Genomic DNA, 26,653 nt, shown 5'->3' on the forward strand with positions numbered 1-26,653 from the left:
AAGGGATATGCGCATTTTCATAAAACTGTTTATATAAATGTAAAATGTCTTTGGAGGACATATTGATAGGATCTATCTAAATTTATAACATCCATACCACAAGATCTAGGAAATGTACTTCCTAGAATCTCACTCATAGCAATATCATAATTGTGCAAACATAACTGTATAGAAATTTTCATCATGTTCTGCCAAAAGTGAGTAGACACATGTTCTGGGTAACAGGGGATCTGATAGTGGATAAAGGCAAAGAGAATCCCCAGGAAGGTCATAAATGGACAACCCAGGATGACAGATATGCACCAGGGGTAATGGGCAACCAGTGTAGATCAGAGAGGAGGACGAGGGCTCCAAGGAGACAAATTCGAGAGAATATTTTGTATGATCGAAGGTCGTTTTTGTTTTTGTTTTTAGGAGATTTATATTCTGGCAGAATTTGAAATGAATTAGTGATAGATTTATAGAAAAGTAGGTAAAAGGAATAAAAAACAAAAATTAAGATAATTAATACATGAAGGGAAGATGAAAAGCTAGATAATTTAATAACAAGGGAAAGATAGCACAGCTTTGGGTAATATTTATACCTCTATAATAAATTATGGAAATCCTGAATATTTAGCTCCAGTTATATTGTAACATGACTACACAGAGAGGATGGGTGGAGGGGGAGAGGTGCGTGTGCATATTCTCATCTCTCTGTTAGTAACTTAATAGATAACAGCTAAAATGGAAAAGTCATGAGATGGCATAAACGTGGTACTAAAAAATATGGAGGTTGTTGTAGAGCAGACACTAGCACACCATTGTAAGGCAATTATACTCCAATAAAGATGTTAAAAAAAAGTATGGAGGGAAATAGGAAAGAACGAATGAATGAATTGAAGAATGATTGCCTTCGGGATGTGAGACTTGGTGAAGGGCAGGGAACTGTTGTTTTTCATGAGAGTAACTTATAATAGCATTTTATTTTTAAAACCACATACTTATATGACTTGAATAAACATAAAGCTAAATAATAAATGTAGAAATAGATAAAAGCAATCACATTTATGTGGGGGCCCAAATCTGCTTCTTTTGAGTCAGGAATTTCTCTTAGGTCAGGAATTTGTAACCAAATGCTAATTTGCATAGCATGCAGCTTGGTGATCAACATTTTGAAAAAAAATAAATGATTGGATTGAGGCTAAAACTTTAGTATCTTTATTTAAACTAGTATTTTAAAAATTGCAACAAGTGTCTCTAGAAAAGATGATACCTTGTTAAAGGCAGACATATCTGAAGATAAACTATGCTTTACCTCTACACAGTAGCTATGCTTTATCTGTCACACCTAGAAATTTACCTGAATAGAACAGCATCATCTGTTAGGAATTTTGGTAAGTTAGAGTCTCGTAAAGCTCTTATCAATACCACATCTTCACTTAGGTCTGGGTTCTCTCTTTTTAAAGACCTAAATTTAAAGGAATAATTCAGATGACATTGCAAGAACATAATATGGAACATGATTTTCCAAACCTGTGGGTCAGGGATTCTGCTTGCAGAAAGCTGTGGAGAGCATGCCACTGCAGATTCCTGCTGGAAGGAGGGGACCATTTTCCCTTGCATGCCCAGTGTCCATCTCCAAGAGGGCACACGGACAAGTCAGGCACAGGCTACATAGCCTTGAGGAGAATGACAAGGACATTTTCTCAAGCTCCCCCCATCAATCCAGACTTTATCCACCCTGTATTTACAGTTCCCTGAATACATCATGATGATTCATATCCCTATGACTCCCTTTTCTCTTATCCCAGAATGCTGTGCTTTGGTCTTTTGCTGGCTCTTATTTTTCTTTCAAAACCCAGCTCAGACATTCCCTCCTCTAGAAAGTCCTTCCATCCCCTGCCAACGAACCCAGGGCACAGCCCCATGGTTGCCCTCACACATTATATTCTAGATGACTGCTCCTTTGTCTGTCTTGCCCGTGGGCTGTAGTTGTGTTCTCTGAATACAAGCGTGTCTCAACTCCTTAGTATCCCTCTTCCTTTAATGGCAATCCTATAAAGAGGAGAAATACTGTATCTAGGAGGTTGAAAGAAGGAACAGAGGGTAGAAAGGCAGGGAGATTTGTGCAGAAGCCAGGGATACAGGAACCAGGCAGAAGGGGTCCTGTGTGGCCGGAGCTAGAGCCAGCAAGTCACGGCCTGAGAGGAAGGACTAGACAGAAGATAGATTCCCTCAGAGACTCTGGACAAGCTGGGGATTCCACAGGTGGGCGTGTCAAGAGGGTATAAAGAGAGAAGCTGGGGCCTGAGAAGAGAAAAGAATCTTGTTCTACTAGGAACTAGAAAGAAGCTCAGCCTTGGACCAAACTGTAAAGAGAGAGGGGGCGTCTAGGATAAAAGCTTGGACTGCGGATGGAATGATGAAACTGAAGTATGCTTTGTCAGGTAATGTGTATGACTTAATTAGTATAGCTGCATAACAAACTGTATGTCTTTTAAGTCTCGTCATCCTAGCTCATGGTGGTAAAGCCTTTTGTACACTGAAACCCATTGTATGTGATGAGTTCAGGGGAAACAAAAGTCAGCCAAAGCCTAGTGGAGACTCAGGTTTGGTCTGGGGGCAGCTATGTTGGTTCTCACAGTGAAGAACCTTGGGATGAAGAGAGATGCCCCATTTCACTGTGGCAGGGGGGTGTCAAGGTAAGCATGATGACAGCAGCAGCAGCTAACATTTATTAATCCCTTGCTATGTTGCTTTAAGAGCCATCTGTGAATTACTCATGAAATGCAAGTGATGACATGGTTGGAAACTTGACTCTTGCCCACTTTGGTTTCTTACCCAGCCATGACCAGTACAGACTTCACGGCTCTCATGCCAAAGTCATAGTGATCCTGCTGAGAGAGTTGTTCACTGCAAAGCTTATACATCTGAGTCATTTTTCTTGCTAATATTTTACTGGATTCAAATCCTTCAGAATATAGAATTACCTAGAATGGAAAAACATAATGCAGCGTCTATTATATTATATTGATAACAACATATTAGCATAATACCAATGTATTCAAAATCTACTTTAGGTATTATATTGTATCCCTCCAAGTTGTTATACCCTTTAACAAAGAAATGTAAAGATTGAAGGGAAAAAGGTTTTGTGCCACAAGGTGGAAGGTGGGATATTATATGGGGGTGTCTGAGCACTGATTCTGCTTTCTTTTGATAGATGAAGATGTGGTCTTGGTGACATTTGGTTCAAGGAGCAGCAGAGCCCACTGTGAAAATGTTCACATCGTGGAGGCTGGATGGTGCTGTGAGGCCTGAGTATAAAAGCAAGACTTGAGCTTCCCTGATCTGACAGTGTCAGTGATGCACTCCCTTTAGGCTCCTTGGGAGTCAAGGGAAGCTACACAAAGATTTGCAGCCTCTCCCCTGCCCTAGGAGGCCACCTTGCCTCTGACAAGTTTCTGTACCCTTGGTTAAATAAATCAGTGATGATAGTGGAGGTGGGTGTGGACACTTCCTTCAATCCATAATCTACTCAAATCACTGCAGTTGGCCTCGGAATCGTGATTTGAGATAATGCAGAGATTTCGTACTGGTGTCTGTTTTTTTTCATTCCTCTATCACTACCTATTAGCACAGTACTCTGTGCACTGCAGGTGATTAAAAATATTTACTGATGACAGACCCTGATTCATTTAATCTGTAACAACAATAGGAATAGCACTCAGAAGACTGGATTTTTAAATTTCTCCAATTAATTACTGAGTAATATAACAATAGGACAAAACGTGAGATGTGAACACAATGTTGGACTGAGTTCCAAACCTGGTTTTCTTCCTACCAGCTTTGGACAATGAGCAAGTCATTTACTGTCCTGTCCAGAGAGTGGTCTGGAGAGAAGATGCCACCTGCTTTAACTGCCCACCACCCCACCTTACCCACAGAGGACACTGGTGGACTCATGAGATGCTGTAGGCATTATACTAATAAAAGTTGTACTTTTTCTAATGATGGGATTTGGCATGGTCTATTCTATTCTTAGGCAATTACTTTTAATTCATGTAGAGGAATATTTTAAATTAGCTGTTGTCAGGAATTTATCAGCCACAGGAGTAATATGTGCTTTCTGAGAAGCTCCGTTCTAAAAGGGGTAGCATCCCTTGCTGTGAAATATAGCACCGAGCATGAGGGGCCTTCCAGAGTCCTGTAAGCATCCTATATGTTGGTCTTGGTGATCACACAGGTGAATACATGTGTAAGGATTCACTCTGTTGTACCCTTATGATCTGTGCCCTTTACTATATATAAATTATACCTCGGTAAAAAGTGCCAAGAAAAATACATATAAAATTTAAATACACTGGGTGTTAACTGGTATGAAGAAACAAAAAATGTTTAAATAGAAAGATTCCTCGATAGATACAGAAGGAACAAATACAATCATAAATAATTAGCTTATTAATGATTGTTATTTTTTGACTAAGTTGATATAGACTAGAAACAAATCCCTGCCCTCCATCATTAGTGATTAGTATTGCTTTTACTTAACATCCCTTGACTCTAATTAAAAAAAATAATGCAGCAAGAGAAGTGAGAATAATACAGTCTTTTTAGAATAATCTAGACATTTTAATTCCTAGAGACAAACTGATGAACCCCAATGAACTGGTTAATTAAACTTACTTATTCATTCCAGTTTTGGGGGCTTACTATATTCCAGATACCATCCTGGGCTTTAGGGATATAGCAGTTACACACATACACACAAACACACATGCACACACACACACACAGAGAACAAAACATTCTATGTGGTAATGATCATATCTACACACTTAAGAGGAAACGATACTGTATAATCTTGGCTAGACTGCATTCATAAGGGAAACTTTCTAGCACAATAGAATCAAATACTAAATAAAAGAAACAAGCTTAAGTTTTTGCTGCTTTATAATGTGAAGCTCACCTCTGCAATCAAGGCATAATTTGGAACCATCATCGCAAAGGGTCTAAACAGGGCTTTCAAATTATCTGGCAACTCGGTTCTGCCTGCATATCCAGGATTCATTGTGATGAAGGCTGCACAAGTCATAACCAACTTTATTTCCCGCCCCTCAAACATGAATCTAGAGAGCTGTTGAAGGGAAAGAGAAAATATCAGTTAACACGTCCCCCGACATTTGTAAATTATTTCCCATAATTACTACTCGAGTACAAAACTTGTGTAACATGCATTCAAGCAAAGACTACTGAATCCTGCTGTTGGGAATGTTTCCCTCCTGATTCTGTCCTACCCACTCCCAATCTCTTCCGGGCTACGTGCTTCCAGCTCTCTGCCTTCCTGCCCCTGCCTTGCCCCAGGTGTCTCCGCCTTCCTGGCCCAGACCTGTAATCTTCTAGGCCTCAACATCTTTCGCTGAGACTACTCAATTCAACTTAGATTTAATGGCCACTAAACCTTCTCCACCACTACTTTCTGGAATCCCTAAGAAATTCGAATCTGATCTTAGTCCTTGAGTGGTTGAGGCCCCACTGTTAGAGTCATTGGAATTACCCCTTCACTTTCATTCAACAGCAAACACCCATTGAGCATCTGTGCCAGGTAGGCAATGGGTTAGGAATGGGCATACAGAGCCCTTGAGAAGCTCCTGGGCTTGTTGTGTAGAGTTAGACCTAGGACCATGACCATGCAGTGCAATCGATGTTACAGTGGAGGTGTGTGCAGAGCCCGCAGGGAGCAAAGCTCATAGGAGGAGCAGGGAAGCCCGTGTGAGACCCGGAGAATGAAGAGGGCATTTCCCATAGATGAACAGGGCAGCCATTCCAGTCAAAGGGAGCAAGAACAAGAAACAGCGTTGCATGTTCAGGGAATGGCCAGCTATTCACTTTGCTAAAGGGTAAAGTTCTAGGAGGAAAGTGTAAGTAGGCTGGGGCCTGAGCATCATAAATCTTGCATGCTTGGCTAAAAAATTTAGATTTTGTTCCATGGATGGGCGGAAACAGAGAGTTTTGAGAGTAATAGGACCAAAGATGACATTGGACAGGTTAGACAAACCACAGACAGGGGGACCAGTAGGAAGTGTTACTGGGGAGATGAGGAGAGCCAGAATTAGGGAGTTCTTCTTGGAGATGAGAGAGATCTAGGAGATACAATTGAATGGACTTGGTGATGGCTTAGATTCTGGGGTTGATGGCAATGGGAAAAATTCAAGATGAATTCCAGGATTCTAGGTGGGTGACTGGATGAAGGCACTATATTCAGTCACAAAGAATACAGGGGAAGACCATGATGGAGCTGGGGTGATGTGTCATAGCCTGGAGGAGAAAGTGCTGGACCGCACAACTGGAGACCCTGGTTCTGCTGCTGTTAAATGGCTTTTGTGTTATTCAAACCTGTAAATTGCTGTGCTTTAGTTTCTTCATGTATTCTAGGGGGCATATTCTACTCTAACTATCTCATCTGACCACTGGCAAAGTCAAGGGTGAGATTTGGTTAGTCTCAGATGTCCTCCTACCTTCCTTTCACCTCACATGGTTGCCCTCCAGTTGGCAATGCTTCAAGGCTGCCTGCGTTCTCTCTGGTTCCTTCTCCCTTGCTCCCCAGGCTTTGCTAAGCATGCTAAGCACTCAGGATGGTGATAACGACTGACATTATGTTATATCTGGTGGTCCCTGATTTTAATGTGGGCCCCCGGAGGGTGTGTAGTTGGAGGAGCATGGACCCCACGGTCACACAGATTTAGATGTGTGTCTTGGTTCTATGTTGTTCCCAGAAATGTTTTAATTTCTCTGAATCTTTTTGACCTGTAGCTTGGGAAGACGCTTACTTCACATTGGTTTGGTGTGAAGATGAAATAAGTGTAAAGTACAATGACGTGTACAATTTAGTAGCTGGTAAAAGTCCAATTTCTGCTTTCTTTTTACTTGTTCTATAATATGCTTTTTTGCAGAGGCGATAAAATATTTAACAGCTCTTTAGCAGGGCACTTTCCGATGAGAATGGCCCCTGTCCCTAGAGCAGGAGCTGGGTCCAGAGGCCCCCTTGGTAGGTCAGGATGAACCCTTGTGGCTGGCTCCTGAGGAGGTCTGAGACTTTTCAGGTAGGTGCCAAGGTAATGGTGGGGACCTTCCAGGGGCTCGGGGCAGTGACTATTTAAATATTAAACAACTGGCAAGGCTGTTCTGGTTTGTACTGGCTGAACATCATTCTGCCCTTTGGTGACCTCATGACATAATCTCACAAGGTCAACACAGAGCAGTAGGGGACTTGGTCCCATCCTTCACTGCCATCACCTTCCCAGTACAAAACCCTTCTCCAGGAACATGCTCATATGGGTTAAATCAGATTTTAAATAGTGAGGCCATTTTAATATCTTCATCTGGCCCTACACTCCTTGGTTTTTCCAGTCCAGTGAGTTCTGGAGAGTCAAGGTCCGCCTGGGTTTTCCAGGACTCTTCTCTCATTTTTCTACCAGCAATAGGCTGAGACTAGGGGCCATGAGGAAGGCAATAGAGCCTAGAAGAGGCAGCATTAGAGAAACTTAGCAGAGAAGTATATGTCAAAGGCAAGAATAAGAAAGGTGAGGAGGAAAAGAGGAGGTGGAGGAGAAAGGGACAGGGAGTAGAAGAGTGTGTGTGTGTGTGTGTGTGCATGTGCACGTGTGTTGAGGGTGGGAAGAACAAGGTTCCATGAGGGCAGGGACTGAGTCTCACCAACTCTGTATCCTCAGGTCCCAGCACAATGTCTGCCATACAGTTGTTTCTCTGTGTTGCCTGGATGAGCAATTAATTCATCCAACAAAGTCCCGTTGCTGTAATACTCACCAATGACACTAGAAACTTGGAATACATAGGCTAAAGTTAGCACTGTCCTTCCTAAGATGCAACATGCCATAAATTCATTATGAACTTAAGAAACGTGATCTCCACAGACAACTGACCAGTGCCTTACCTTTGCAGCTTTGGCATTCCTGATGGTAATGAGCTGCTGTGCGATGACTGACAAAACTTCTATGTCAATTCGATTAAATTCATCAAAGCAGCACCAGGCCCCTGACTGTGCCAGACCACTGAAAAAGCGCCCCATCATCTGAAATCAAAATACATTCAACTATATATTGTAGAGTTGAACTCCTTCAAAAGTTAAATTTTGAGCTGAAATAGTAAAAGGAAAATAGGTGGTATCTGGAAATCAACAATGGTTTTATGTGAATCCTGGTCTTATGTCAGAAGTTAACACCTTTCTCTAAGAGGAAATATCTTTTTGTCTTCTCTATAAATGATTTGAAGCTAATTTTTATTTTTAAATAAAATGACAATCTGACCAATTTTCTTACTTTTTCATAACCTCTGTTCACCTATGTAAATACTTCACAGGTTCCCAAAGAAACTAACACCTAGAATAGACACACTTAATGACTTAAGAAAACCTTGAAAAACTTTACTGGTAGAAGATTTCATCATCTTTACCAGGTACTACACATGGCAGACAACAAACAGGAACCACTGAGCAGAAGCACAGCTGCACAGGGTAATGTAATGGTTGTTAATTTCTTCTACAGCAGAATCTTAATGGTGGAAGAGAATGAATATGTACTTGTGGCTATCTACAGAGGAAAGTTCCTTTAGAGACTTGAATTTTGGGTTAAGCATTTGTACAACTATTGCATTATACCATCTCTATCTCTTTAAAAATAGAGCCAATGTTTTTTTGTTTCAAGATGGTCAACTGAGCATATACTGCTACCATCCCTTCCTCCTAAATGCCCATGAATGACAGAAAGGTAGAACTCTCTCCATTTCTGTATCTACACTTATACCTGTACCTGCTTGATAATAGTATAATGGGAAGGGAAACCAGCAGCAGGAAGAAAGTTTTGAAAAAAATCTTGGAAGATGGAAAGTACATAGATACAGATTACTCAACTGAGAAGGGCAGAATGCAGACCCAAGACAGAGGGAAGGAAGAACTGCCCTTCAGGGGGGTCTCCAAGAAACTCTGAACCCAACAGCAACACATGCAAGAAAAGCAGACACAGGTTCCAGGGTGATCCTTGGGAATTAGCCAAAGATGAGTACTTGGAATGATCAGGTTTGTGGGTCCTTCCCTTCTCTGTCCTTCCCTCTCCTTATTCTAAGTAGAGTAAATAGGGCTCTTAAGGCTGGCAGTGCTGACACTCTCCCTCCAGCCTAAAACCCAAGGACTGCCTTGTAGAGAAAGGGGGAGGTCTGTCTTTGGGAGATATAAGGAGATATTGGAAGAAGACATTAGGCTTGGGAGATAAGGAAAGCAGAGATAAAAAAAGATAGATGATTTCAGACCTCCACTTTACTCAACTGAGAGTCAAAAGGATAGACAGCTCCATCCAAGAGTGAAACCCACTTAACTTCACTACTAGAAGAAAAATCCTTATTATTTTGGCATTTATAAAATGTTTCTGGCTTCCTGGCTGCCCATGCCCACACACTGTATGAGGAAGCCTGCTAACCAAACATCCTACACTCCCACAGAGATCACGGGAGCTTTCTCATTTAAGGCAGCGGCCTTTTGAGGAAACAAGTTGTTCTCACTAATCAACTCAGTCCTCACTTAAGAACTAAGTAGTAAAAGTCAACACACATTTGAGAAACATCAACATCAAGGAAGAGAGAAGAAGAATAAACTAAATGAGCAACCCTGAAGAAAATGGAGGTAATTTAGAGAACAAAAGAAAACATTTAAAAATTCAAATGGAACCCTCAGAGAGGTTTTAGAGGACATTTCATTCCTATCATAAAACAAGATGCTCTAAGAAAGAATTAGTGAGAGATAAGAAATAATCCCTGGAAATTAATTATATTATAGTCAAGATTACAAAAATAAAATAGATGGACTAAACAACAGAATGGATAAGACTAAAGACCAAGCTGGTATTCTGGATGACAAAGCTGAGGAACTCCTTCATATTGTAGAGCAATGGTTTCATTCTCCAGGTGGTGGGGGGTACAGGAAGACTTTTCAAGGGATATTAATGGGACAGAAGTTTTAAAAGAAGAAAATTCCAGGTCAAATGGCACTATATCAAACTGAAAAGCTTCTGTACATCAAAGGAAGCCATCAACAAAATGAAGGGGCAACCTAAGGAACAGAGGAACATATTTGTAAATCATATATCTGATAAAGGGTTAATATCTAAAATATATAAAGACATCATACAACTCAATAGGAAAACAAACAAACAAACCAATTTCAAAATGGGCAAAGACACTTTTCTGAAGAAGACACATAAATAAATTGTCAACAGGTACCCTGAAATATACTCAACGTCACTAATCATCAGAGAAATGCAAATCAAGACCACAATGAGACATCACCTTACACCTGTTAGAATGTCCATTATCAAAAAGAAAAGAAATGACAAGTGCGGTGAGGATGTGAAGAAAAGGGAACCCCTGTGCACTCTTGGTGGGAATGTAAATTGGTGCAGCCACTATGGAAAACATTATGAAGGTTCTTCAGAAAATTAAAAACACAACTGCCATATTATTCAGCAATTCTACTTCTGGGTATTTATCCAAAGAAAATGAAAATCACTAACTCAGAAATATATCTGCATCCCCATGTTCATTGAAGCATTATTTACAATAACCAAGACATGGAAACAACCTAAGTTTCCAACAATGGATGAATGGATAAAGAAAATGTGCTGTGATATATATATCACATATGTGACAATATGTAATGGATGGACCTCGAGGGCATTATGCTAGGTGAAATAAGTCAGACAAATAAAAACAAATACTGTATGATATCACTACTATGTGGAATCTAAAAAAAACATGAACTCAAAGACATAGAAAATATATTGGTGGTGATGGACGTTAACTAAACTTACTGTAATCATTTTGGAATATATACATATAGCAAATCATTATGTTGTACATGTAAAACTAATATAATATGTCAATTACATCTCAATTTTAAAAATTCCAGATCTTTATCTTCAATATGGGCTCTTTGCTAAAATTTATCCCCCTATAGCATGCCTGCAGTCAATGCCCATAGCTTTAAGATCACTGGGACTCATCCATGGTAAAAAAAAATTGTTTATTGCTTATTGCAATAAGGGAGACCACAGACCATGGGAAACCATGAGATGTCTCAGTAAAAGAACATTAGAAGGACTTCTTATAGGAAAGTTTGAGGAAGGTTCAATGAAGCAGGGTATTGCTCTATGTATTAGTTTTGAAGGGCGATTGTAACAAATGACTGTAAACTGGGTGGCTTAAAACAACAGAAATTTTTTCTTGCATAGTTCTGGAGTCTAGAAGTCTAAAATCAAGGTGTTGGCCAAGCCATACTCACTCTGAAAGTCCTAGGGGAGTATTCTTCCTCGTCTCTTCATAGCTTTTCATGTTTGCAGCCAATGCTTAGTGTTCCTTGGCTCACCTCCTGTGTATATTCACATGGGCTTCTCCTCTCTGTGTGTCTATAACCAAATTTTCCTCTTCTTACAAATCCATTAGTTATTGGATTAGGGCTCATCCAGGTCCAGTAAGACCTCAGCTTAGCTTGGTTATATCGGCAGAGACCCTATTTCCAAATCAGGTCAGCTTTACAGGTTATCAGTCATTAAGACCTAAACATGTCTTTTTAGGGGACACCACGACACTCTAAATTTTTGTTGGCAGAAAGTTGGGGTGATTCTCTGATGGGTATCATAATAACATCTATCTAGGGGTCTATAGGGCAGCGTGGCTCAAGGTGTCAGTAAAGATGTAGCAGTTACTCCAGTTAGTGGAGAGAGGAGGATATTTGGTCATTTTTGTGGTTTGGACAGAGTTCTTGTTTGTGTCTGTTCTCAGATTTGATTATGGTGTGGTTTTTGTCTCACGGCATCATGGGAACAAAGTGACCAAGTCTGATGTTGGTGGTCTATGAAACTGTTTGAGTTCAACTGGAGAAGCACAGAGACTGTTTGAACCAGGCCAGCTCTCAGCTGATAGCAGTCAGGGGCTAATTTCACCCCCCTTTTTGAAAGACACTAATTGTGTAGCAATTGACTGACCATTAAAAAAGAATTTTTGGAGTTATTTCTGCCATTTTAATTTTGATGCTTTATACTTTAAAAGAACTTAAAAGAACTTTTTGTATCAGAGTATTTCAAACATACACAAGAGGTAAAAGAAGGTGCTCAGTTTAACAATCATCAACATTCTGCTCTTTTTAAAATACTTCAAACACTTTATGCTGTTGTTGGAGTATTTTAAAACAAGCCCCAGACATCATTAGTATTTCATCACAGATTCTGTAATGTGTGAGAACCTAAAAACAAAACAAAACAAAAAAACCAAACCAATACCATTAACACATTCAAACAAAAATCAAGTAATTGGTTTTACCAAAACCCAAGTAATTCCTTGATGTCATCTAACACCAGTTCATGTTCAATTTTCCGCAATGGTCCTAAAATGATCCTTTTACAGTTGGATAAGGATGCAAACAAGGTCCAAACACTGCATTTGGTTAATGTGTCTTTTTTTTTTTTTATCATCTTTATTGGAGTATAATTGCTTTACAATGTTGTGTTAGTTTCTGCTGTATAACAAAGTGAATCAGCTATACATATACATATATCCACATATCTCCTCCTTCTTGCGTCTCCCTCACACCCTCCCTATCCCACCCCTCTAGGTGGTCGCAAAGCACCGAGCTGATCTCCCTGTGCTATGCGGCTGCTTCCCACCAGCTATCTATTTTACGGTTAATGCGTCTTTTAATCTCTTTAAATTTATAACAGTTCTCTGCATCCTCCCCCTTTTATGTAATTTATTTTTTAAAGGTCTATAGGTTATTTTCCCTGTGGAATTTCTTGCATTCCATATTTGGCTGATTGAATTCTTGTGGTGTTAACATGTTTCTCTACCTTATATACTTCTTGAAAACTGTATTTAAATCTAGACACTTAATGAAATTCATTAGTTTGAGGTTTAAAAATTTCTGAACAGGAATAATTCAGATTGTGTACTAAAGCAGAAGATACATGTTTCCTGGTTGTCTCAAATTCAGTGATGTTTTGATTGACCAATGGATAGTTAGCCTGATCCATCCATTACAAACTTTCTAATTAATCTTTTAATGTGGTTTTAGCAAAGATGATCCTTACCAGGTCTACTAATTTTTTAGAGTTTGCAAAATAGTAATTTCTAATGTTATCCCTCTGCATGTATTAGCTGTGACTCTTCTATAAAGAATTATCCTCATCAACTTTTTTAATTGAGGTACTGTTGATTTACAATATTACATTACTTTTAGGTATACAGCATAGTGATTCAATATTTTTATAGATTATACTCTATAGTTGTTTGGGAAAATAGTTATTTTTCTCAAAAAGTGTATTTATGCTAACATGTAATGAATTTATTATGGTTATTTTAAAACAAATAAATATTTTTATTTTACTTTATTTAAAAGAAAGGCTATTTATTTAAAATTTATTTATTTATTTAGTTTTGACTGCGTTGGGTCTTCTTTGCTGCGCGCAGGGTTTCTCTGGTTGCGGCAAGTGGGGGCTCCTCTTTGTTGCAGTGCATGGGCTTCTCATTGCGGTGGCTTCTCTTGTTGTGGAGCACAGGCTCCAGGCACACGGGCTTCAGCAGTTGTGGAGTGTGGGCTCAGCAGTAGTGGCTCGCGGGCTCTAGAGCTCAGGCTCAGTAGTTGTGGTGCACGGGCTTAGTTGCTCCACAGCATGTGGGATCTTCCTGGACCAGGGCTCGAACCTGTGTCCCCTGCACTGGCAGGTGGATTCTTAACCACTGCGCCACCAGGGAAGTCCCCCCCCAAATATTTTAAATGCAATTTTAATTTCTAACATGGTATATATCAATAGATGTAATCCATACATATAAACAAAAACTTTTTGGAAGTCTCAATAATTTTTTTTAAGATTTTTTTTTGATGTGGGCCATTTTTTAAAGTCTTTATTGAATTTGTTACAATATTACTTCTGTTTTATGTTTTGGTTTTTTGGCCGTGAGGCATGTGGGATCTTAGCTCCCCGACCAGGGATCAAACCCACACCCCCTGCATTGGAAGGCGAAGTCTTAAGCACTGGACTGCCAGGGAAGTCCCAGGTCTCCACAATTTTTAAGAGTGAAAAACTCTGAGAACTACTCAATGAAAAATCTTACCGTGAATTCTCACGTCCTACATATTTCATTTTCAATATGTAACTCTGAATTGCTCATCACTTCCTGTAAGCTTATTCCTTGTTCTTAGATTTCCCTGCTATTCTGTCTTGTATCTCATCTCCTCTCTTTCTACCTACTGACATGAACAGGTCTTTAATCTTACCACCATATGACCAATCCTCCCCTGGCCTTGATTCCTACCTGGCCCACTCGGATTGCCTTGTGTTGACTCTACTCCCTTGCTCTATTTATTCCACTTTAATCATTCCTTGCCCCACTAGTTTTCCCTAGCTTGCCATCCCCCTTTCTCTCCTTCTTTTGTTATGTCACGTTGCAAATAGAGACGGCCACGTAAAACACTTAATGTTAGTGTTCAGATGCCAGGACTGTACCTTGTAGTCCAAACCATCGGAGCAGTTAAAGACCACACACTGGATGGCAAGAGCTTTTGCAAGGTCTTTGGTAGTCTCAGTTTTCCCCGTGCCAGCAGGACCAGCTGGTGCGCCTCCCAGGTCAAGCTGCAAAGCCCCCATGAGGCAAAGGTAGCAGCGATCCTGAAGAAATTGATAAATTGTCATTATTGAAGGGAACTGACTCTGGCCACAAATTCATAAGTCCTTTCCTTTCTATAGCAGGAGGGTCATTATTTTTTTATGAAAGGTTCTATAGCAATTGAAATATACTAAAAAATCCAGGCACATGATCAAAAAGCACAAATCTCCGCTTTACAAAGATGTATTCATGGCAAGTCCTTTCAAGGGTTAATGGTAGAAGGAAACTTTTCAGAACTATTTTGGTGGGGAAAAAGCAGTAATGAACCTAAATGATCAGTAACTTACCGTGAGAGGAGTAATAACTAATCTTGGGCATGCACCCAAATACTCATAGCCATAAGTATACTGAGAGAGCGCCACCCTTGCCACACAGTTGTCCAGGTCTATATCCCAGTAATAGCGCAGTTGTCTCTGCCAGTCAAAGGATTCAACTACCTCTACCTACATAAGTGATGACAATGATACACATATTAGATGCATTAATTTCAGAAAGAAATATATGATTTTATTTAAGTGAAAGAGTTACCTTGGCTTGAACAAGTTCAGTGACTATGTCTCTTGCATGTACATCAATAGTAATTAAGGCAGTTATGATGTTTCTGTGTAATTTAGGAAGAGTGCCTCGGACTATTGCAGCCAGGGCATTTAATCTCTAAAAATTAAAAAAAAAAAAAGTGATATATAATTTTCAAAAATCAGCTTACATGTATATCTTTTTACTATTAAATTTGGAATAGGCACTTTTCGAAACTATCTATAAAATTAGATACCTATAAAATTAGATAGTTTTGACAAATGTCTATTCCAAATTTAGTAAGAATCTGTAATTCTGTGACCCAGGACAATAGTTTAACTTATTTAATTCCTATAAGGCTTCTGTGAAGTACAATACAATCTTTACACCAGTTTCACATTAGAGGAAACTGAGGGTCACAGAGGGTAAGGAAATTGACATAGTTATAAAGTAGCAAAAATTACACTTGAGTAGACATTTGTCTCAAGGAAAGCCCGTGCTCTTAACCACCATGTGATGATGTCTCTAGAGAAGACGGTTCTCCCTAAAAATCAAATGTGATTAAGGTAGTACTCTTCATTTTCAGGGATAGGTTTTTTGGTGGTTTGTTTTTTTTTTTTTTTTGGTGGGATGGGGGGAATAATCAGAAATCCTGTGCATTTAAACCAAGCCAATGATTGATTAAACGAAAACATTTTTTGATAGACTGAGTTCCTGATTTTCACATAAATGGTTAAATCTTTTTCAGAGAAGGGCAGTGCCTCTGAAGGCCTTGAAATGTTGTGCTGAGTTTTCACTCAGGCTGACCCTGATCAGGGCCCACCTCTACAAAGAGGTCAATGGGACTTTCCATAGCGAGTCTTTTCTCTGGGGCTCTTTGAGTTGAAATTCTATCGAGGACCTTCATGAAGGAGGTTTTTTCCTATTTCAAGAAAGTTGTTTCCTCCTTTTTCTGTTTTAAGGGTGAGTCTTCAAAAATGCAACATTGCTTGGAAGTAGAACTGAATTTGGAGTTAAAGATGTGGCCTGGCTGTAAAGTTGCATTTCCCAACAATAGCTCAAAAATTTGTGTAGAATGGTATTTAGTTCATTCAATTATTTATTGATAGTTGCCTGAGGCTTCTATAAAACAGTAGAAAAGCACATGTTGGGCCTAAGAATAGAAATGGCACAAATCCTGTGGTTTTCCGGGATTGAATCCACTTCTAGGAGAGATATCAGGACCCAGGATAACATTTCTTCTTAAAGGTGGCAAACCATTATAATCCTGACATTTTCCTCTTGAGTTACGCTTTTCTTCTATTTTTAATAGTATTCATATACATACTACACAAACATCAGGGTAGCGTCACTGAGAAAACTTCAACAGAAATAGTTTTAGTGAGAAGCCCAAAGCTTTGGATGTCATGTCAGAGGCTTACAATTTCTGAAGTAGTCAATTTGCATTAACCACTCCAATAAAAGCCACTGGGACTATCTGGCACAGTGTTATGTTTGATGTCACCCTGCCGTAATCTCACCTCAAAGTTTACTTTTTCAAAAGCTTCCAGGGCCTCTAAATGGTTACCATCTTCTCTTTCCAAACACTCTGTCAAATCGCGGCACCACATGATTTGAGAAATGGTCAGGATCACCTGCATGGAAACATCTTTCTTCAGTGTGTGATGCATCTCACCCAAACAGGATCCAGAGGCGGAGATTTAAGCAGTGTAAGTTACTTGAGAAGGGTGGCCGGCGATCACCCATACTGTCCTCGGTTTCCCCAGATAGTCAGCGATGGCAGCTTTGCACAGGCGACGCAGAGACGTGAACATGGCTTCTTCCACTTTGCCCAGCCACTCCTCCACATTGCCTCGGGCCTTGAGGCCTTTCCCCAGGCTCACCTGGAAGATAATCAGACCGTGATAACATGTAGGCTGTGCATCCTGTGTACATTGTAACGGAACCCTGAGCTAGGTAAACATGGAAGCCTGAACATGAACACTGGCACTTCTACTGATACCCACTCAGCACCTCTCTTTACACCGCCCCCCCCCCCCCGACTTGGTGATTTATTTCACTGCTTCCCTTTGGAGCCAACTCCCGGAAAGAGGAGTTTATATGCACTAAATGAATTCCTCCACTTTTTTCCCTTACTTCCTGCCATCTGAATTTTGGCCCCAACCACTCCTCTAAATCTGTTCAGGTCATTAAGGTGACCAGTGCTCTCCCAATCATCCAGTCCAATCGATGCTTTACAGCCCTTTTCACATTTATTTCTTGGACTACCAATGACCTGACTGCCCTGGTTGTCTGGGCTCCTGCATCTGTTCTTCTTCTACCCTCCCTTTAAGTGTCATGTTTTCCCTGGATCCTAGCCTAGGTCTTCTCCTTTCTCTTTTGCACTAGTGATGAACAAATTCTTTTGCAAGACTTAGGACAAGTAAAAAAATTTTCTTTATTGAGGTACAGTTGATTTACAATATTATATTAGTTTCACATGTACAACATAATGATTCAATATTTTTATAGATTATACTCCATTTAAAGTTGTTACAAATAATGGCTGTATTTCCCTGTGCTGTACAATATATCCTTGCTGCTTATTTATTTTATACATAGTAGTTTGTAACTCTTAATCCCCTACCCCTATCTTGCCCCTCCCCCCTCCCCTCTCCCCACTGGTAAGCACTAGTTTGTTCTTTATATCTGTGAATCTGTTTCTGGTTTGTTATATTCACTAGTTTGTATTACTTTTTAGATTCCATATATAACTGAAAACATACAGTATTTGTCTTTCTCTGTCTGATTTATTTCACTTAGCATAAAACCCTCCAGGTCCACCTATGTTGTTGCAAATGGCAAAATTTTATTCTTTTTTATGGCAGAGTAATATTCCATTGCATACATATACCATGTCTTCTTTATCCATCCATCTGTTGGTGGACACTTAGGTTGCTCCCATGTCTTGGCTATTGTGAATAATGCTGCTATGAGCATTGGGTGCATGTGTAGGACATGTAAAGTGTCTATGGGTTCCTTCCAATCCCATAGATACACTACTGTGCTCTACCTGGACTGAAATCCTTGGCATTTCCCTGCACAATTTCTCTGTATGGAATGCTGTCCCTCCCATGTCTCCTCTCCACCTTCCTTGGCTGCCTGTGTGTGTGTATGTGTGATTCTCCTCTGTGCGGTCACCTGATTCCCCACAGTCTGCTAATGCATTCACTTGCTTGGTGTTTACAGGCACTGTGCCAGGCCCTGGAGAGGCTGCTGCCAAACAATGACAACTAATACTTCATAGCACCTGCTCAGTACTGTTCTAAGTAATTTACATACACACTTGAAAATCCCCAGCAACTCATTAATCAGGCACTATTACTAATCCTTGTTTTACAGATGAGGTTAAAGATTGGGAGTGGAATCCATGTGTCCCGGCAGTAGAACCAACTCTTAACCACCCTACTCTTGTGCCCCTTATGGAGAGTTAAGACCTGGCTCCAGTACTTTCCACCCTGTTCCCAAGAACAGAGCACAGCCTCTGTTACTGCATTTTCTGTGGGGCTTTTCAATTGTTTGACTATGTCTCTGCTGTCTTTGAGTTCTTCGAGGGCAAGAATTTTATCTTTGAAATTGCTGAGCCAGCAGAAGACCAGATCACAGTAGCACTTGATGAATGCTTAGCATGACGATGAATAAACCTCTACCCTCCACCCTAGAAGAGTAACAAAGTTTACGCATGAAGAATTATAAACAAAAAGCCCTTACCCTTTCTCCCTCTGGTGACAGCATCGCTAAAATATCATTAGTGTAAATCTTTTCTGGCTCTGCATCCATGCCAGGAATTCTTCCCTCAGTCTGAGGCATTAGAGCAAATTCGAGCTTTGAAATGGAGTCGAAGCATTTCCTTAAGTGTGGCTGCACAGCTTGGGGATTTCGTGTCTGGGCCAAAATCTCCAGAAGCTCATCATTTGACAAGAAGTAAAATCTAGATTAAAGAATATACTTAAAAATGTAACTTGAAACTGAAGCAAAGCCTTATATGAACATGAAAGATAAATCCCTTAGCCACATCTCTTCCCCATACACTGATTTCCTGGACCTCTATCCCATGGGTCCGGGTCTGGGAGGCCACATGTCTCTAAATATGATTTTTATAAAGATTAGTGTGGATGCATCTCAAACATCTGGAATTAGTGCCTGGTACATAAAAGGTAGATATTTTTAATAAAAATTGTAAAGATGCTAGCACTTGCTAAGATACTGATTTGGTTGTATGTCTGCTACTTGGCTTTGAGCTCCTAGAGTGAAGATATATTACTTGTTTTCCCTAGAATCTGGCCTTGTACCTCACATATACCTGGTATTCAATACATAATTTGTTGAATAGATGAATGGGTGGCTGCAGGAACCTTATTTGGTTGTGTGACTACACACATGTGGGCCATGCTGGTGTGATCCTGCCTGGGATTTTCTTAGATACTGCCCAACAGGGCCATTTGGAGACATGAAGATACCCTAGGGAAAAAAAACTGGAGAAGGGGCACACCTGGATGCCCAGGGATGAGAGAGAGGGATGAGGGTCTGGCTGGAGAAGACACTTCACTCCTGTGGAGGAAGCTGCCTATGAGAGATCCCTTGGGATTGGAGGGATCCCATTAGCACGTGGAAGGCCCCACGTGAGAGAGGGGCCAGTTGGGTACCAGCCAAGTCAGGCTTCTCCTGCCGTGTTGCCTCTCCTCCCTTTCCTGCCCCCAAACTGGAGACCTCAGAAACCTAATAGGAAGTGGGGAGGGTTGATGACACACATCCTCATCATCACTAAAGCCTTCAGCCTTGCAACAGGTTTAGGCCAGAGAAGGGGGATGTTTTCACTTTGAAAGAAGTTCAGAGTTTTGATTATTATAGATCATTTAATGGGTTAAAGTAATGAGAACTTTTTGCACTATTATCAGAGAATGACCAGAAAATTCATGAGGCCTGCTCAAGATTTTGGCCAGCGACAGGAAGAAACTAGCCCCTAGTAGGGACTACAGAGGCTGTCATTAGAAATAAAGATGTTTTGGGTTGCACCCTATTAGTCTTGCTTCTTTAAAATACCACATACAGTAATAATTTGTACCCCTGCCTGTTTTCAACTAATGAAACAGATAACTGTCAAGATTGGACTATGAGCCCTGTGGGAGAAGGAACAGTGTTATATTCACCTTGTGTCCCCAGAACCTAATTTGGTCCATGGCTCATAGTAAGCCTTCATTAAGGCTTGGAGCATGAAATCAGTGGTGTACAGAGCCTCCTGACATAATAACACTGTAGACCTAGTTGATGTAATTCCAAACAAAAGGAAAAATAAAAGCTGATGATTTTTGGTGTTCAATATTATCACAGGTAAATTTGTGTCCAGATTTCTTTAAAGATCAAAACAGTGTACAGATTTTCTCTGGTCTTGGTAGACTCAAGTTACGGACCACTGATTTAAGAGTGAAATAAAAGGCACATTCCAAACCTCAAACTCTTCTGTCTTTTCCCATGTTGCCTGAATCTGTTAAACTCAATCAACTCTCCCAGCTCTTGGATATCTTGTGCACACACATACCCTGTCCTGGTACCCAGCAACAACCCCTCTTACCCAAGCAACCCATATAAGCACCTAACCCTGGCTGACTCAGTGCTTGTCCTAGGAGAGACCTTAACAGCCATTTCCTTTACATCTAACAGGAAAAATCCATGAAAGATGAACCATTTTTTGATATTGTCTATGTTACGGTACAATGTGCCCCCAATGACTGAAGTACGGAGCACTTGCTACCATCAGGTAGTCATAGTGTAGTCATATATAATTATATTGAAATGGTGTATTTACATGACTGTCCACCTGTTAACCACGAGCTCCATTAGAGTGGGGATCTGGCCTTTTCTTCTTTGTATTTTTATCACTGAGCAAAACATTTGGTATGTTTCTAGAATGAATGGATGAGTAAAAAATTTCATTTGGAATTTGTGAAATGACCTCTTAGACGACTTCTACAGTAACCCTCTTAGGCCACCAATTAACCTAAAGAAACCAGCTCAGGCAACAAAGGTCTCTAACTTTTTACATACCCATCTGTGGACACACACACACATGCAGGTACACACATACACACCCAGCAGTGAAACGATGCTGTGATCAAGAATCCTTCCAGCACCTTGGGTACTTATCCACTTAAACCAAATATTGTATATTTATCCTTGACATTTACACGCCCCAATCAAGATATTAACCGGATTGCTATTATGAAATACCTTTCTTGTTTCCCTCTTTGGTTCCCTGATGTTTTGATTTTATAGTTTGTTTTTAAATATATCCTAACAAATTAACGGATACTCTTAACTACTAAAAAATATTGTTGGTAGCTTTATAAACTTACCTTGGAAAGATAACTCTTTTTGATTCTAAATATGCCTCTAGACACTTCTGAATTTGGTCAAGTAATGCATTATTATTTTGAAAAGTCTCCAGAAGTCCTGTTCATTGAAAAAAAAAAGGTATTGGTAAAGTTGTGTTAAAATAAATAGAGAATATAATTTTAGGTGGAAGTAAAATATGATATTAACATTTTTAAAGTTTTGGTTTTATTTGATGAAAGAATGGTCGAATAACTCAAAATTGGGGGGGGTTGGCTAAGAATGTTAACTATAACTTTTAATAATAACATTAATTTTGATATTTGCCACAGATGAACAGGTAATTAATTTGAAACCTTTTTATCTGGCACCCCCCACTTTTGGGGGCTGGAGGTGCACAAACCAAAGCCAAACTGTTGCCATTCTCTAAACACTACATATTCTCTGTCACTTTCTTACCCATGTCTTCTGTTTTTTCTGCCATATTTAGATGTAAAAAAATTGTGGCAATAGCATCCTATGTCTTTATCACTAAACTGTAGCACCTTAAGGAGCAAGATTCATGTCTCACTTGATGTTGATGTTTTGGTGTGTATCACAGTGCCTGGCTTCCCCACCTGTCTGAGAATCAAATCCGGTTTTTTCCATGGTCTCCAAGTCTCTACGTGATCAGTGACCTAATCCAATCCCCAACCCGCCACCCAAGCACACTCACCTCTCTGGCCTCACTCCTAAGCCCTCTCCTGTGGGCTGCACTCCACCCCACTCTGGCGTCCTTGGTGACAGTCACGTACGCTAAGCATGCTCTTACCGCAGGGTCTTTGTTCTTCTCTCTGCCTTTAACAATCCTCCCTTAGATCCACGAACCTGTTTCATTTCCTCATTCCTGCAGATTTCTACTCAAAAGCCACTTTATCAAAAAACTCCTTTCAACTCTCTCACACACACACACACACACACACACACACACACACTCACACACACACACACACACACACACTGCAGCCCCCAACTACTCTCTAGCGCCTTTACCCTGCTTAATTTTTCTTCACTGCTTTATCATCACCTGAAATGATATATACAGGTCCACACTCCTTTATCTGAAATCCCTAGGACCAAATGTATTTTGGATTTTTTTTTTTAATTTCAAAAGTTACATTATATAACAAAAGTCCAGTTGGCACTGGGGCAGCACTCTGTAATAAAACACATTAATATTTTTGCAGCAAAAGGTTTGAATATGCACATTAAGTGGATGTGCTAGGCAAGATAAAGATCTCTCAGATATATCCATGTCCTAATCCCGAGGACGTGAGAATATGTTAGTTTTTATGGAAAAATGCACCTGGCAGATGTGGTTAAGTTACGGATCATAGGATGGGGAGATTATCTTGGATCATGCAGTGGGCCCAGTGTAATCCCAGGGGTCTTTTTTTTTTTTCTTTTTTCTTTTTTTTTGGCCATGCTGCACAGCTTGCGGGATCTTAGTTCCCCAACAAGGGATTGAACCCGTGCCCCCTGCAGTGGAAGAGAGGAGTCCTAATCACTGGACTGCCAGGGAATTCCCCACAGGGGTCTTTATAAGAGAAGGAGATGTGATGGCAGAAGAAGAGGCTGGAGTGATGCAGTTCTGACTGGAAGGGGACCAGGAACCAAGGATTGTGGGCAGCCTCTTGAAGCCCCAAAGTTTTAAGGTTTTCGATTTTATCATCCCATAGAGTTTTTCCTGCCTGTTTATGTTTTATGCAAGAATCTTTGGGCAAAGAGTATAGTCCAGCAGGCTGCCTCTGCTTGACAAGGAAGCTCTCTGTCCGTGTCACCAGGATAGGCAATGTGCTGCCATTTGCAGAACAACAATCAATCCTGCTGAGGCTGTGATACAAACCGTAAAGTTCAATCACCATGTATGTGTAATCACCCGGAAGGACTTTGATTCCATATCCTTAGAAACAGAACTTACTAAAACACATTTCAACTGCATAGCACAGGGAACTCTACTCAATACTCTGTAATGACCTGTATGGGAAAAGAATCTAAAAAAGAGTGAATATATGTATATGTATAACTGATTCACTTTGCTGTACAGCAGAAACTAACACAACATTGTAAATCAACTATATTCCAATAAAAATTAATCTAAAAAATAAATAAAACACATTTCAACCCTGAGATTAGAATTACCATTAGTGGCAATATTCGTAAGTGGTCTTAATGAATTACTTAAAATACGGTGTGGAAATTTTTATGGTTATAAGTCTGTGAGAACTTTAACAGAATAGGTCAACTGAATGTAAATGTATTTTTTGTAGCCTAAATTGTGAGATGGAAGCATCACTGATACTCTGTGGCAGGATCCCCCAATTCTAAAAACAGCAAAAGAAGTAGATTCTTTTGTGCCAAAACTATGAACTGAGCTGAAAGATGATGATGATGATGACGATAATAATAATACTAATAGTAATAAAATAACAACAACAGTGTCCAATTCACATTGTTTAGCAAGAGTGTCAAATGTACTACAAATGTTCCTGGTCATCAACGCTGACTGGAATCAAGGGTTGAATGTACCACATTTTATTAGAATCTTACAGGTGATGGACATTTTAAATAACTTAAAAGTCCTTTGTGGTTTCTTTTTTACCTGGTTGAGTAGCTGCTCGGAGAGCGTTAGGCAGCCGGTTCACCTTCCTCATGATTTCTTTCCATGACTTATCCACTTGAAGGAACATCTTGGCTTCTGCAGGTAACTGCCTCTGAATATCTGGAGCATTAAAAATACTCTCTAGGTAGAGCCAGTTTCTCTGGCAGTTCAGCCACTCTTCCTAGGAGAAAAATAGGGACATTACCAGATTTTTAACCTCAGATTGAAAAAATACAGTTACATTAAAAATAATTACATGGGGATTCCCTGTATCTTTTTCCTTTTGGCAGCTTCTCACAGTTCCTTTGAAATGAAACCTCATTAAAAGGTCCAAGTCTTACCTCAGCCTAATTTCAACCCATTTTTTGTACTGAGTAGAGTTATAATGAGTCTACTACTCTGTGGTAACCAGAATGGACCCAGAGAAAGAGGATTAAAATGCCCAGAGGAGACACTCTAGGTGGAGGCAAGATGCTTACTTAAAGGAATCTGAAGGTTTGGGAAGTGGTAAGTTTAGTGACTTACTATTTCCAAATATAAAAATGGTTAGCAAAAAAGGGTTTCTTTTTTTTGCCTCAATTATGTCTATTATTCTTCCCTCTCCCTCTTTTTAGAAGAAATATGATTCATTTTCTTCAATTAAAAAAGTAAAACCTGCTTGTAACAGAACATGTGGCAAAGACAGAACACTGGGAGGAAGAAGAAAATCACGCATCACTTTCCTCCTAGAGACAATCGCTGTTAATCAGAGAAAGCAGAAGTGCAGGGTCAGATCTAAAGTCTATAGACCTCACCGTTTCTCTGCACCTCCTGCCATCGCATGTGTGGGCCTGAGATCCGTGAAACGGTTTCTTGCGTCTCACTCTAGATTTGGGGGCTATGCTTAAGCCCTAATGTCCCAACCACTCCTTGGTTTATTTCAGGTCTCACACTTTCTATACACTTAATTCTCTGGAGGGTCCCTACTATTCAGCACTGCTTCTTTTAAGGACCTTCTATGGAAACATGCCGTTTACTTTGATCTAAATTTAGTCTCTCCCTTCATGGGGCTCAGCCATCAGTACAGAAGGCTGGACAGGCGTCAGATTAAAAAGTGTCCATTGAAGAGGATGGATGCACCATAAAGATCTCTATGAAATGAGGACGGAACAAATTGCCTTTTCCTACTTAGTACCTTTATTATTTCACAGATAACTTTTCATATTAGAACGTATAAAAACCACAACATAATTAAATCAAGGTAAAAAAATGAAGTCTAAGAAAGAGATTGGATGGGAACAAAGTGAGACCAGAGTACGTGGGTTCTTTATTATGGAATAATCTGAGGTTGAATAAAATAAAGAGAAGGTGTGTATGACAGGAAGGGTGCCAAGGAGACTTCAAGCAGCAGTGAGTATTTGTCTAGTAAATATGTGGTTGCTGTGGCAAGACTCTTAAGGTGGGCCCCAAGACCTGGGCTTCCTGCCCTTGTGTGATCCTCTCCCCTTGAGTGTGGGTGCCACCCGTGACTTACTTCTAGCTATGGAGAATATGGCAAAGATAACAGGATGTACACAGTTATGTGTACAGTACACAAGGCTGTAACCTCTGTCTTGCCAGGAGACTTTCTCTTCCCTGCTAGACTGATGGAGCAAGTGTCTTGTTGAGGAAGTCCACATGCAAAAAAACTGTGGGCAACATGGAGGAGCTGAGGATGGCCTCTGGTTGACAGCCTGTGAGAAAATGAAACCTCCAGTCCCGGTATTGCAAGAAAATGATTTCTGCCAACGTCCTTCCTCAGTTGAACCTCTGATGAGAACCCAGTCCTGGCCCACATCTTGACTGAACCCTCATGAGACCCTGAGTATAAGACCCAGTTAAGTTATGAGCTCCTGACCCACAGAAACTGTGGGATTATAAATGTAGATTGTTTTATACCACTAAGTTTGTGGTATTTTGTTTCACAGCAATAATAACTAATACAAGGGTGATGGTATAGTCTTGCAAAGAAAAGTTCAATATATTTGCATTTTCCTTACATTTTGAGCATAATAAAATGTCAATAATTAAATCTTATATCTAAACTGTACAATATTTAAGTGACTGAACAAATGATTTCTAAATCCAATTCTCTGAGTCCATGAACTGAAATTATCCTTACTCACCAGTGTTTGATTAAACAAAGCAAGTTGTTTCTGCCAGTCATCCACTCGAGTTTTCAGTGGGCCAATGTAACGTGATGAGGCAATGGCTGCAATGTTGATGGTGCTGTCATCAAGAAGGACCTTTAAGGAAAGGTGAAGAAAATACATGCGACACCATGTGTTTTTGCTTTCAAAGATAATTACAGATATTTAATTCCAACAGCCCATTTATTTATTTTTATTTTTACTTTAAAAATTTTAATTTTATATTGGAATATAGTTGATTTACACTGTTGTG

General features: G+C 40.0%; 1 protein-coding gene across 1 annotated transcript in view; it reads right to left on the reverse strand.

Annotated features, from left to right (window-relative positions):
- DNAH6 (dynein axonemal heavy chain 6) overlaps positions 1 to 26,653 on the reverse strand; it is a 293,021-nt gene that overhangs the window by 150,941 nt on the left and 115,427 nt on the right. Inside the window, exons 21-33 of the mRNA XM_082425941.1 lie at positions 26,377 to 26,496; positions 24,233 to 24,413; positions 21,615 to 21,711; positions 18,973 to 19,192; positions 16,941 to 17,105; positions 16,743 to 16,856; positions 15,235 to 15,360; positions 14,994 to 15,149; positions 14,547 to 14,708; positions 7,937 to 8,074; positions 4,952 to 5,119; positions 2,824 to 2,972; positions 1,343 to 1,450 (exon numbers count right to left, since the gene is read on the reverse strand). Coding sequence (XP_082282067.1) covers positions 1,343 to 1,450; positions 2,824 to 2,972; positions 4,952 to 5,119; positions 7,937 to 8,074; positions 14,547 to 14,708; positions 14,994 to 15,149; positions 15,235 to 15,360; positions 16,743 to 16,856; positions 16,941 to 17,105; positions 18,973 to 19,192; positions 21,615 to 21,711; positions 24,233 to 24,413; positions 26,377 to 26,496 — 1,904 coding nt within the window. The remainder of the gene's footprint in view (positions 1 to 1,342; positions 1,451 to 2,823; positions 2,973 to 4,951; positions 5,120 to 7,936; positions 8,075 to 14,546; positions 14,709 to 14,993; positions 15,150 to 15,234; positions 15,361 to 16,742; positions 16,857 to 16,940; positions 17,106 to 18,972; positions 19,193 to 21,614; positions 21,712 to 24,232; positions 24,414 to 26,376; positions 26,497 to 26,653) is intronic.

The sequence above is a fragment of the Balaenoptera physalus genome, assembly GCF_965194825.1.
Source record: "Balaenoptera physalus genome assembly, chromosome: 15".
Lineage (NCBI taxonomy): Eukaryota > Metazoa > Chordata > Mammalia > Artiodactyla > Balaenopteridae > Balaenoptera > Balaenoptera physalus.